Consider the following 13,162-nt stretch of genomic DNA (forward strand, 5'->3'; position numbering starts at 1 on the left):
ATCACGTAATGGTTTTCAGTCGCTGGTCGCACTTTCGACAGCCGTGACTTGTCCGTTTTTTGTATTATTATTACTCATCAACATAACAAAAATGCAACACTTTTACAAATACTATGCACCGTGTCGTAATATTATATTTGTTATGAACAAGGCTTTTTTTGGGTGTATTTATAAAAAATAGAAATTGACGAAAATACGTCCTGCGACCGTCACTTAGATTCTCATAGATTATGCTAACATGTGAGCAGTTGTGTCAGTTGGCTTGACAGTTACGCCTCTTAACCGCTCTTAGCACACAACAACAATTCAGAGAGGCTTAACATTAAAGAGAAACGTTTCCAACATATTAACGTTCTTTGCATTAGTTTATTTAGGCTAACGTTGGAGCTAAAGTGTAGCATGTCCTCTGTCAGCCACTGAAACCTCACCAGGAAAGCAGATTTAGCACAAAATGTCTGCGTGCAAACGTCTACTTCACTTTGTGAAGCACCGCAGCCTCTGGACGCATGTCCGGAGAAACGTCACAACATGGTCTCCTGTTGGAGCCGCGTTCAATGCCGCACATCACAAACGACCGAACGTGTTCGAGAAGAACGTGGTTTGTAACTTTCAATATTGTCTGCTAAGTTACAACTCTGCTACACGAGTGCGCACAGCTTCATTGAAATAATGTAAATAGAGACGGCATCGGTTCATGATAAATACATAAAAAAGTCCTGTGTGTGTGTGTGTGTGTTTGACCTCTGACTGCAGGGTTTGTTTGGGGTGCCAGAGCTCAGCTGTCCTGCAGGCTTCCAGGCCGCCACAGAAAAGGCTCTGAAGAACACGGAGCGTCTGGTGGAAAGAGCTTGCTCCTGTCCTCCAGGGGTCGAGACAGTAGAGTCCTTTGACCGACTCTCCGATGGTTTGTGTAAAGTGGCTGATCTGGTGAGTGCAGCACCCCAAATGTGCCTTGTGCATGTCCTGAAAGCATCTTAAACTGTGCTTCTCCTTCGACTGGTGTGTTGAGCATCATGTGCTTCCAAGTGTTATCCGAAGAGCTGTAAGCCAGCAGTACATGTTCTCGCTATTACAGGCAGACTTCGTTAAAGTAGCACATCCAGATCCGGCGTTTCGCGAGGCTGCAGAGAAGGCCTGCATAGACATCGGCACGGTTGTGGAGAAGTAAGTGGCACCTTTTTAACAAAAAAGTCTTTCAAAGCTGCACACTACAAATAGGCGCCCGAGCACATCTCGTTTGTGATCTGAAGGAAACAACTTGTGCAACAGTAAGTTAATGCTGGTCGTTAAAAGACATTGTTATGCAGTCGTCAGTTGAGACGGATGTTCACTTGATGATGTTTACGTTCTCGATGTTTGTGTTTCAGGCTGAATACCAACGTGGAGCTTTGCAAGAGTCTGAAAATATTGCTGGAGAGCCCGGATATTGTTGCTCAGCTGGACCCCGATACGAGGTAATCTTAACGGTGTCTTATTCAGTGGATATAGGATTACTTGTTTATCTCTGTCCATAATTTCACTAATGTCTATTGATAATATCCTGTAACATGATGGCAAGTTATTGATTTTATTTCTGCCTTCTCTAGACGAGTGGCAGAGCTGTTCATGTTCGATTTTAAAATCAGTGGGATTCATCTGGATGACAAACTGGTGAGATGGTCATAATACGTGGGAACCCACAAGTTATCGATGATATGTGAAGACATCATGTTTCAATATACCCCTCCCCTGTGCAGTGTAATTTACTGAACTTGCTGCTTTTTCTTTTCTTTTTTATTCTCTCTGCAGAGGAAAGAGGCTGTCGCCCTCCACGTAAAGCTGTTGGATCTAAACAACGAGTTTCTGGTCGGCTCTCACCTGCCGAACAGAATTGCGAGCTCTGCTATTCCTGAACATCTGCAACCGCACTTTGCAGATGAGGGAAGCTTCATCCAAGTTGGGGGACTACATGCAGATTCCCCCAACGACCTGGTGTGTGCTTCATTGGGTCTTGGTCACCAGAACATGTTTTGCTTTTGCTCAGCAGGTGGCACTGTTGCCATATATTAGATTAAGGGAATTTTGAAAATTGTTTTAGCCAATACTTTCATTTAATAATAGTAGAACAAATAGAAGCTTTCGAAAATTTTTAGAATGAAATATAGGCTCCTCCCTCCTGTCAGCATTTGCTGGAGGTATAATAATCTCTCGCTTAAAGTTACTAACTTTAATATGAAATATTTCCATATTGATATTTCTTTCAGATCTTTATGTGATACAGTTACAAGAATAGTCTTTATTTTTGTTAACAGTTTTTCTCTAATCTTAATATCATATTAGTTATGTCGCTCATGAAGGAGGCTAGAAGCACCATCCAGACAAATAGAAGAGAGCGATATGATACAGAAATATATTTAGTCTGAACAAACACTACAATCTCATACTGCAGGGAAAGGTAAAGTAATAATTACTGTCCACATATGAGCATCCAAAGATCTCTAAACTGTAACTCTTGATGTGCAGATCGTGTTTGTCTTCTTCTACACGTTCGTTGATATATTGCTTAATATTATGTCCCATTGTGAGTTTTGCTCTTTATTCTCGTCCACTTGTAGGTGCGAGAAATTGCCTACAGGATTTACCTTTATCCAAATGCAGATTTGATGGAGTGTCTGGACGAGCTGCTGAAATGCAGATACAAACTGGCCAAACTGGTGGGCTACGACTCCTACGGACACCGAGCCCTCAAGGGAACGATGGCCAAGACCCCCGGTTAATATGTCTCTTTGATTCAGCATCATTATAGGGCATGAATAGTCAGTGCTGCAACTGTGTGGTTGTAATTAATATTTCAGTATTCGCTATGCAGTAATTGGTAATAATATAAAAGATAATGTTTAATAAGGTTTATGACGAGCTGTTCACTTCATTTTTATTTCTGTTTGTAGAGACGGTGATGAGCTTTCTTCAGTTGTTAACAGACAGGCTGTCGGACAGGTAAGGTTTTTGTCAAAGATGTGAAAAGATGTACATTGATATTGGTTTTATATATTGTATAAGGACTGCTGTGTCAACACTGTTTAATTAAGGCTTCCCTTTTATAGTTCACTATAAGTTGGTGCCTGACGCCCAGGAGTCCATATTACCTGAAATGAGAGATCCACAGATGGATTCACTCTGGACGATATTGATTTGATTAGTCCTTGTCACGTTTCCTCCGTTGATCCACATTCACATTCCTGTTCTATACATTCCGTGTGCTCCATTTGACGCTGTCCTAGACAACCTCATCACGCGCATGTGAGGATCGTGCGCTTGTTCTAGTTCACCCTTCCAGGCTGTAAAAGTTGCACCGCGTGCTCCGTCGGTCCGGCGCTCTACTTGCCTACAGCCGTCACTCGTAAGAATAAATAAAACTGCTCATCCACTAAAGAAATCGTAGTCGTCTGAGATCAAAAACGACCGATTGGTTGACTGAGAGTGGGTTTTGCACCTTCAACACCTCCACCCATCCGTGTGCACTGCTTTCATTGCTGATCTACCCACTCCACTTGGTTGGCGTTGGTGAGCTCGGGCTCTGTCATGGCTTTCTGCATCTTCACTGCACACAATCCAGTCCATCAGTTTGTGGGTGTGCAATCTTTTAGAATAATGTACATCAGCTCGGACTGTAAAATGCATCAGTCCGGTCTTGTACGTTAACTTGCATTTCGAGCCTGGTGTGTCTGAAGATGCTGAGTTTGTGGGAGAATTTGGTTCGGTAGCTGAGGAACCAGGATGTCGGTGGGGAGGAAGTTGTGAACTTGAATGCTGTTGTATCTGCAGATTGGCAGCTTTGGTCTTAAGTGCTATAGCTCACGCTTTGTTTGGTTTCACGCCCTCTAAGTTTAATAGATTGTTTGGACTCCCTCTGTCACATTCTCTGAGCCGAAAATATGCAAGTCAGGTGACTCTAAACTACCCGCAGGTACGAATGTGAGCCCGTGGGCCTGGCAGCCGGTCCGTGGCGTTTCCCTGCCTTCAGCCAAATGCATGCTGGGATAGGTTTCTCCTCCCCACCCTTTGACCCTGAGTGGAGAGACATGGGTAAAGACTGGAATGAATGCCTCAAGGCAATAAGCTCTTAACTGTTTCTCTCTTTTATGTCACAGAACAGCCAAAGACTTTACGATGATGGGGAACATGAAGAAGAAACTCAACCCTCACAATTCTGTGAGTGATTTTGTTTTATGCATTTCTTATTGTTTGTTTCACAACATATTCTTCACAAACGAGGATATTTTCTAGCAGATATGAGGCAATTCCATTTATTATTTGCCTAATGGTTTAAAGCTGGTGGTTGTAAAATCCACTTTCTTCTCTTTTAGATCGACTATAATTCAGTGTAGTCGATTCTCAGTGTAATTTGATATCGCATGTAAATAAAATACTCCTGGTGTCGTCTCATAGGAGCTCATGCCGTGGGATCATCCGTACCTCAGTGGCGTCTTGCGTGCTGAAAGGTGAGTAGTATCTTATGAAACTCATTCAGCCTTCAGCCTGCTGTCATTTGATAAAGTCATCTCGATTAGTATCTTTTGGTTTTCAGATGTTTGCAATTCCATATTACATCGAGGCGTGAGCTGTTATGGGGTCCCGGCTCATCCTCGGGTGTCTGATGTTACACAAGGTGTTAGGAGAGAAGCCTGTTGGTTTTCTTTTTTTAGTGTTCGTAGCTGTGGCAGTTTGGACCAGTTCATGTTTCGGCCCTGAATCCCAGTGTTTGTTTTGGGCTCGGCATTAAATTAGACCAAGTGACATTATTGTGATCAAATTGTTGCTCCAACAAGTTATTTTCCTCATCTATTTCTCTGACTGTCATGTGATGTTATAACGTTATTCTTACTCTTTACCTAATTCTACTTTGATGACAACCAATGCACCAAATATGGTTATTGTGAAACTTTGCTTTCCCCTTTTGGTTTTTAAAGAAAAAAAACATCCAATGCATTCAGAGAGCACGTGTTCTCCAGCAGCACACATTAAATATCTGAAGAAGTTTACAAGTTCGGTCAATGGTGCTGGAACGGTACAATTAATCGTTTAGTCATTCCCGGTCTCCATCTGGATCAGTCGAAAGAGTTGCAGCCGTTACCAACAGCTGCTAATATGTTGTAATAGTTTTGCTCTTGTTACTGAAACACTTAATTTTATGCCTTTTTTTTGGTTGTTTTTTATGAGAAAGATCCAGTACAGAAATAAAAGGAAATGAGGGAGGACATAGATGAGGGGGTGGGGGGGAGGGTGACAAAATGTAGCAGAGGTCCCGAGGACGTTGCAGTTCACGGTCTGCGCCTCAACCCTCTTGGCCATCAGCCCTGTTTCTCAAACTTATTTCAAACTCATTTGCACAGTGATCATCTTTGGCCTTCAGCAAACTCCATCTCAAAACTCCAAGATTTGAGCCATTATTGCCATTGAGTGTCTCCAACTTGAACAGGTATCTCTGTTCCTTAATGAACTGCACATCCCCCCCCCCCTCCCGCGGTCTCCGGAGACTAATAACACGACAGGCCAAACGTTCCGGAGAAGTTTTAGATAAATCTTTATTGCAGACATTATGGATCCCTCATGTGTCCTTTGGATTTAAGCGGCCAACAAATCGTCTGCGTAACCATGTGTCGGTGACTGTTCCCAGGGCTCCTGCGCAGGAGGGGCTTCTGCTCGCTCGTCCTTCCCTCTGTAACGTACATTTCTAATCTTTTTGGGCTCTGCTAGTTAGCAGAACATTCCAGAAGAAACTCAGGATTGCATTAAAAAGTGGTTTCCCTCTCTGAGCTGCTTCTGTTTTCTGCTACACACAATGTTACAAACACACACACACACACACACACACACACACGTCAGTCCAAAAGCTGTTAATCTCTCGTCAGTCTCTCATGCTTTTTCTCCCACTCACTCAATCATTGTGTGTGTGTGTGTGTGTGTGTGTGTGTGTGTGTGTGTGTGTGTGTGTGTGTGTGTGTGTGTGTGTGTGTGTGTGTGTGTGTGTGTGTGTGTGTGTGTGTGTGTGTGTGTGTGTGTGTGTGTGTGTGTGTGTGTGTGTGTGTGTGTGTGTGTGTGTGTGTGTGTGTGTGTGTGTGTGTGTGTGTGTGTGTGTGTGTGTGTGTGTGTGTGTGTGTGTCATCACTGATAATACACTGGATGTGTCATTCAAGCTAGACAAGCGTTATGGTTTGGTGGTCTCGATCTAAACTGCCTTGTAGCAGCATATGTCGACAGGTCAGGGGAGCTCTAGATTTGATTAGATTAGATTTGACTTTATTCATCCCCAGGGGGGAAATTTCTTGAAGCGACAGCAAAACATAGCCTGACATCTACAGAAAGCAGGTGCTCAGTTCTTTTATCTCTCTTGTCCCTTTAAATAATGGTGTGTGCGTGAGGACTGAGGGGGTCGTTTGGGACATTTAAACTATCTGGTTGTGTCTGTCACACAATTTCTTTGAATACAATCTGTTTTGCTCACGGCAGGTACAACACAGAGCCCAGTCTGTACAGTCCATATTTGTCTCTGGGCGCCTGTATGGAGGGTTTGAACAACCTCTTCTCTCAGCTGTACGGCGTGTCCCTGATGTCCGAACACGCCAGTGCCGGAGAGGTCTGGAGCGAGGATGTCCGCAAACTGGTGAATCTAATGCAACAAAATGGCTGTGATTTAAACACGAGTGAAAACAAAGACGGCTTTCCACCATTTGGTAGCCATGGGGTATTTCTCAAAGATCAAAGTGTTTAATGTGTCTTTTATATATCTGTGTGTGTGTGTGTTTTCTCAGGCTGTGGTACACGAGACAGAGGGATTAATGGGATATATCTACTGTGACTTTTTCCAGCGGCAGGATAAACCTCATCAGGTGTGCTTACACACATCTACAATGTCTTTACAGATTCTTAATAATTTCTCCTCAGGAAATCTTGTATTTTGTTCATTTCAATTGAATCTGACAAAATGTAGTAAACGGTTATCTGACAAGTCAAACATATAACTGAATACAATACATAATATTGATGGCTAAATAATTTAAATGGATGTTTAGTAATTAGACGCCCAATCAGTTGATTTCATTTCCCAATGATCATAATGCCAGTTATAGAATTAGCCCGTGAAGTAATGATTATTAAATGCCAGAAAAGAAAAGACTGTTGCCATCAGTATTATTTTCTTAATTAAATCAGTGATAAAATATGCAACTACATGATTTTTAAAAAATGATCAATACAACCTTCCCTTTCCTCCTCCTCCTCCTCCTCCTCCTCCCCCCAGGACTGTCACTTCACCATCCGTGGTGGCCGCCAGTGCCAGGAAACGGGTCAGTACCAGCTCCCGGTCGTGGTGCTGATGTTGAGTCTGCCCCACCCGACCAAGAGAGCCCCCACCCTGCTCACCCCCGGCATGATGGAGAACCTCTTCCATGAGATGGGACACGCCATGCACTCCATGCTGGGACGCACTCGCTACCAGCATGTGACTGGTGAGCCGTGAGCACAGTGACCATGTGCAACTTACAAACTTTTTTAAATGATTTTTTTTTATTATTATAAATGACGGAGTAAGATAAAGATATATGAGGATTGTACACGCGTGTTATTCAAACTGGTTACCTGGCAGAGGATTTGGCATATTAAAAACAGCGTGAGCCCAGATGAGCGCTCTAGATTATGCTTGGCAAGTAAAGCTGTCAGTCGATACTGTTTCTCTTGTCATACACAGCTGATGGATATCTTCGCCAGGAATTCAAGATCCCAAAGACATTTATTTTTTACACTAATAACGGTATCGTTTTCGCTCAACTTCAGACTGTTTACAGATGTTTGGACAAACACTTCAATCACAATTGTGTCTGGAAGCTCACGGCAGTTTACATCACCTGTAACTTTAATCCTATCTTCTTCTTTTCTTTTTTTACCCTCTTTAAAGCTTTTTTTTGTATCAGATGTTGCACTTGATATTCCACCTGTTTATGGTTAAAATGACGTACAGTACTGAGCGCATAGCAATTGCGTGTCGGGTCAATTCGGTAATGATTCGGCCAGACCTCCCTTTTGTTTAAATGTTGGTTCTTGTCTCTAAGCTCTGACTTCCTCTCCTCCAGGAACCAGATGTGCGACTGACTTCGCTGAAGTCCCGTCCATCCTCATGGAGTACTTTGCCACTGACTATAGAGTCATCAGCCAGTTTGCACGCCACTATGAAACTGGACAGGTACACCTAAACCCTCAGAATACAGATCATCTTGAACCACTCAAATAGTACTCGATAGTTGTAGAGAGATATTTTCCAATATGTCGGGATTACACTAATATATTACCGGCTTAATGTTTTTGCTTTTGTGACATTATTTCTGAGTCATTATTTCTGAGTCACATCGGCAGTTATCATGCCGACCTTGAACCACGACTGAAAGGATGGACTTGGATGAGATTAAAGGACGTCTTACTGTCTGGTTTTCTTTTCTGACTGTGTCATTGTCTGTCTGACAGCCTCTCCCTGAGAATATGGTGGCTCGCCTGTGTGAGTCAAAGAAGGTGTGCGGCGCCGCGGACACCCAGCTGCAGGTATAATGAACACAAACACACACACACACACCCCCACACACGGAAAAACAGTATTCATTTTCTTTTAATACTTGGTTTGTACGTGTAGGACTGATTTAGTTTTTTTCCCTGGGCAGATTTTCTATGCCGTCTTGGACCAGATCTACCACAGCCAACCTCAGAACCACACCACCACTGACATCCTGAAGGAGATGCAGCAGAAGTACTATGGCTTGCCTTATACGCAAAATACGGTACATCTCCAGCTGTCTTTGTGCTGTTCAACACAATGTCTTTAACAGTGTCTTTTGATACTGTGTCTTTAGATCCATTACAGTCTTTGAGGTTTGATACATTGGGGAAAGTTCTGTGCTCACTTGATCTCAGCACAGAAACGACACAAACATGGTCCTTTTTAGCTCTCTACTCTTTCTCCTCCTCTTTCATTTTCTCTCTGGTTTTATATCGTTTAACAAGGCACAGCAGCTTTTAAGGGATTAAAGCTTTTTTTTTTCTTCTTTTTTCTGCTAAAATAACAAAGCAGAGGTAAACTTTGAATGAGCTCTCCCTGGGGGAAATATTTGAAACTCTTCCTCCCGGTCCTTTAATGAAAGCTCTCCATTTCCCCCACTTTTGCAGCTGTGGTCGAGTGGGTGAGGCAAGGAGGGAGAAGTCATAATTTAGCCACGAATGGCCTTCATAAAGCCTTTACTCTGGGCTATAATTATGTGGGGTGCCATCAGGAATAGAGATTACAGAACTGCTGTATATTCTCCCAAAAGTCAGAGTCCAGGGCAGCGTTTCTCCTCACAGGGGTCCTCCCACTCTTCTGCTTTGTAGCTCCCTCTCCAGAGACGAGGGTTTATCTCATATAATCTCTTCAACTTTTCAAACCACACTGCAAGATGTGACGGACACTTCGCCTCCGTGTGCACATCTCACCGCAGCCGGATCGTTTTCCTCATTTGAACTCGCAGAAACTGAGGATGATTGGATCATCATTGGATCAGAGCAAGTGAAAACAGATTTGTTTAGACCCGTCAATGACAGACTCTACTTAAAACTGCTTTCTTTATAAAAAAAAAAAGTTTCTCTCTGTCTCCACCGGTCCTCATGGAAACACGGCTCAGGAAAAGGTTTCCACAGCAAAGTGAACATTTGAGTGGCTAATAGGTTACGGAGAGCGCAGATTATAAACATTAGGGTGATGCTGACATGTGTATAGTTTATAGAGCAGGGCTATCATTTCCCAATGTGTGCAGAGAGAAAGAGGATCAGCTGTAAGTAACACAGACCACATGCTCACCCTTGAGCCGAAGATAATATTTGGAAATAAATGGCAGAAAGCAAGATGTTCTGCTCGCTGTGTTGACATTTCTTTAATCTCGCATGATCTCTTTTTAAAAAAAATAAATAAAAAATGAGCAGTGTTTTTAATGCACGCTCGAGCCCATATAATCCACACCTTCCTGTAGAAGTGTCAACTAAACGCCACAAGTCTTTTGTCTCTCAGAGCTAGAAGCCTGCGCTGACTTCGTCTCCCTTTTTTTGAATGTCAGGATCAAAGGGATACCTCGTTGACATGTCATCCACTCAAATGTTGACATTAATCACTTGATGTGAGGCAATGGGGGCTGGAAACAGAAAGGAAAGGAGCGTCTGTAAAACATCTCTGTGCAACGTTTTGATGAAGTGTTTTTAAAGCGTCCTGTCAAAGAGTCAAGACGGCACACCAAACGGCTCTTCGATAGCTTCTTTTAATTTGCTTCCAGAATATGAGTCAAAGAGTCTTCAAATGAAGAGCTGGCTCTCGCGTAGATTTCAAACTTGAACCACACAAAAAAAAAAAAAAAGAAAGTCCAATTTCATTATTTTAGAATTCTTTTTGTCGGTGTGTAAATGAGCTTTAACAGACTTCTAATCTGCTGCGTGCAGCTGACGAAGCAAACTTTAGCTTTAGCTCTTTTTCGGAGCCATAACCGCCCTCGGGAGATCTTTTTTACTCTCGTTAAAGTCCAGAGGAGCTCGTCAAGTCGACACTTCCAAGCTTAATCGTTTTTAACCCAGTCACATCATTTTGAAGGTATTTATGTAACATGAAAGTGTACGTAATATACAGGAAAAAAAATATTTTTTTCTTTTTTTTCTTCATGCAGGGCTTTTGGTAAAGTTGTTTTTAGAAAGGTTTTCCACTTTGCAGTATATTAATTTAGTCCTGGTTTCATTACAATGACTTTAAACTGCTTTATAAACAAGGTTAATACATTTTTATCAGAATAATAGCATAATAATTTCAAGGATTCATTATATACCAACTACCTCGGACGTATTTTATAATAAAAGGTGACAATTTAACTATATTAACCTGTTGGTATAATCCAAAACTGATGAAACAGACCTTTGAGGATTTCTTTATAATGTATTAATATTATACATATGCAAGGCCTTATAAAATATGAACTCCCTTGGAAATCAGTTCTCAATGAGACTGCTATAGTAAGTTTTTATATTGCCAATGGATCACGTGTAAATTGAAAGGATTTGCTCATTCTTATGAGCCCACAGAGAATTATAACCCTACTCGGTTCCCCTCAAGCTCTTTTCAAGGCCAGCAACGTTACAGTTTGAGAGCGTTCAGCAGCTACACAGCCAGATATATGCGTCTGGAGATTAAATGAAGGATATTTATAATTGCAGAGTGAATATTGGACAAACAGGACTCAGAATTAATGCTAATGATACTTAAAATCTACTGTATTTGTACATTTGCGATCATTAAATAACAAGTTCGCCCCTAGAGACTCGTTGATAATATGTCAATGTGTGCGTGTGTGTGTTTACAGTTTTGTCTCTGCTGCCCCCAAGTGGAATACAAAATCCAGCCGTATAAATCCTCAGACATACTTTCCATGGACAGCTGCAGACTTTTTCGCAGCATTTCATTCCCACCATAAAGTTGTTTGCCAGGAGCTCAGCGCCATTTGGTTGTCTTTGTATTCCTCTCAAGACAAATCAATACATGTGGTCAACGGCGTATCTCCTCACGCAAACCTTTCAACTGTAGCACTCGCTATGCGTACGCTCCGCGCGGTGGCGGATCTCCACATTGCACCGACACGTTGATGCTGCAGACTTTATGAATTGGCCTCCAGGCGTTCTCGTCATTAAACGGTATAGTTTTGGGCTGCAGTGATTTTTAATCAGTTTAATTACCACCGACAACTAAATGTGCCAGGATTTTCTCCTCCACGCAGGTTATTTGTGTACAAACTCGCTACTTGAGTCACTGCCCGTTTTGAGTATAAATCATAAACATGTGTGAGGTGGAGGGAGGCGTCTGCAGTCTGTTATGATTTTGTTAACTATGGCAGCTGCTGCTCCAGTTGAATTCCCCCGGCGTCCCCACGTTAGCTGAGATCATAAAAGGGCTCGTTTTTATAGATATGTGGAAGCCCCCTCAGTGAGGCCAGAAGAGAGGAGAAGGGGGCTTCCTCCCATTTAGGAATTTCCGTGTTTTGTCCTTTTTTAAAGAAGGAGCTGTCAGGTCGTGATTTAATGTTTTGTTATCGAGGTTTTTTTGGAGGAAAAGCTATATTTATTCCAACAACATAATGGCATCAATAAAGACGAAGAAGGCAGCTTAAAAGATGAAATGTGTGTTTGACCTATTTTACATTGACGTTTAATACTTGTAAGATTTATCTTTTGTTTTTAATCCGCTTTGATTCAGTTTTAGTGCCGAAATTAAAACTTGACAGAAGGTTGACGTTCACAAATGTAAAGCTTTTAGTTTTTTTTATATTTCGATCTACGGAGAGCAGTAGACATTTCGGTTGCAGTTAATATTTTGTTTTGGTCTTCTCTCAAACGTTTTTTTACGAGCAGAAATATTTAAAGCCTCTTAAGGCCGTGATGTCGTCCTCTGCCACACTGCTGCCTCACCACACACACACACACACACACACACACACACACACACACACACACACACACACACACACACACACACACACACTGCTGCGTCACATCACACACACACACACACAGACACACACACTGCTGCGTCACATCACACACACTGGTGCCTGACCACACACACTGGTCGTGCATCAACAGGACGTCGGCTGTAGCTCATTGGGATGAGTGGTCGTCCTGTAACCACAAGGTAGCCGGTTCGATCCCCGCTCCCATAGTTGCATGTCGAAGTGTCCTTGAGCAAGACACTGAACCGGCAGCCCACTGCTCCTTAATAACTAAGGATGGGTTAAATGCAGAGAAGAATTTCCCCACTGGGATCAATAGAGGTTATATTATTATTATTATTATTATTATTGCCATCACGTCTCCCCTCAGTGAGTTAGTGCCACATCCAGTCTGGTAGAAGTAGAACCTGTTGACGTCCAGATTATTTTAAGATGCCCTGTCTGTGAATGTTGATAATGTTGTGGCTTAATTTTGTATTAATTTTTTTCCTCCGTAGGCGTGGCAGCTGAGATTCAGCCACCTGATTGGCTACGGGGCCAAGTACTACTCCTACCTCATGTCCCGCGCCGTGGCCTCAATGGTGTGGAAACAGTGCTTCGTTCAGGATCCTTTAAATAGGTGAGACAGC

At 42.5% G+C, this 13,162-nt stretch overlaps 1 protein-coding gene across 1 annotated transcript in view; it reads left to right on the forward strand.

Moving 5' to 3' along the window:
* LOC117741256 (mitochondrial intermediate peptidase-like) overlaps positions 1-13,162 on the forward strand; it is a 24,224-nt gene continuing 11,062 nt past the window's right edge. Inside the window, exons 1-17 of the mRNA XM_034548163.1 lie at positions 1-598; positions 754-927; positions 1,076-1,164; positions 1,368-1,454; positions 1,587-1,650; positions 1,789-1,971; positions 2,595-2,751; positions 2,928-2,976; positions 4,131-4,191; positions 4,429-4,481; positions 6,490-6,643; positions 6,792-6,869; positions 7,280-7,487; positions 8,109-8,218; positions 8,497-8,571; positions 8,688-8,804; positions 13,031-13,152. Of these exons, the coding sequence (XP_034404054.1) occupies positions 452-598; positions 754-927; positions 1,076-1,164; positions 1,368-1,454; positions 1,587-1,650; positions 1,789-1,971; positions 2,595-2,751; positions 2,928-2,976; positions 4,131-4,191; positions 4,429-4,481; positions 6,490-6,643; positions 6,792-6,869; positions 7,280-7,487; positions 8,109-8,218; positions 8,497-8,571; positions 8,688-8,804; positions 13,031-13,152 (1,928 nt within the window). The 5' untranslated portion in view covers positions 1-451. The remainder of the gene's footprint in view (positions 599-753; positions 928-1,075; positions 1,165-1,367; positions 1,455-1,586; positions 1,651-1,788; positions 1,972-2,594; positions 2,752-2,927; positions 2,977-4,130; positions 4,192-4,428; positions 4,482-6,489; positions 6,644-6,791; positions 6,870-7,279; positions 7,488-8,108; positions 8,219-8,496; positions 8,572-8,687; positions 8,805-13,030; positions 13,153-13,162) is intronic.

This window comes from Cyclopterus lumpus, chromosome 13 (genome assembly GCF_009769545.1).
Source record: "Cyclopterus lumpus isolate fCycLum1 chromosome 13, fCycLum1.pri, whole genome shotgun sequence".
Taxonomy (NCBI): Eukaryota; Metazoa; Chordata; class Actinopteri; order Perciformes; family Cyclopteridae; genus Cyclopterus; species Cyclopterus lumpus.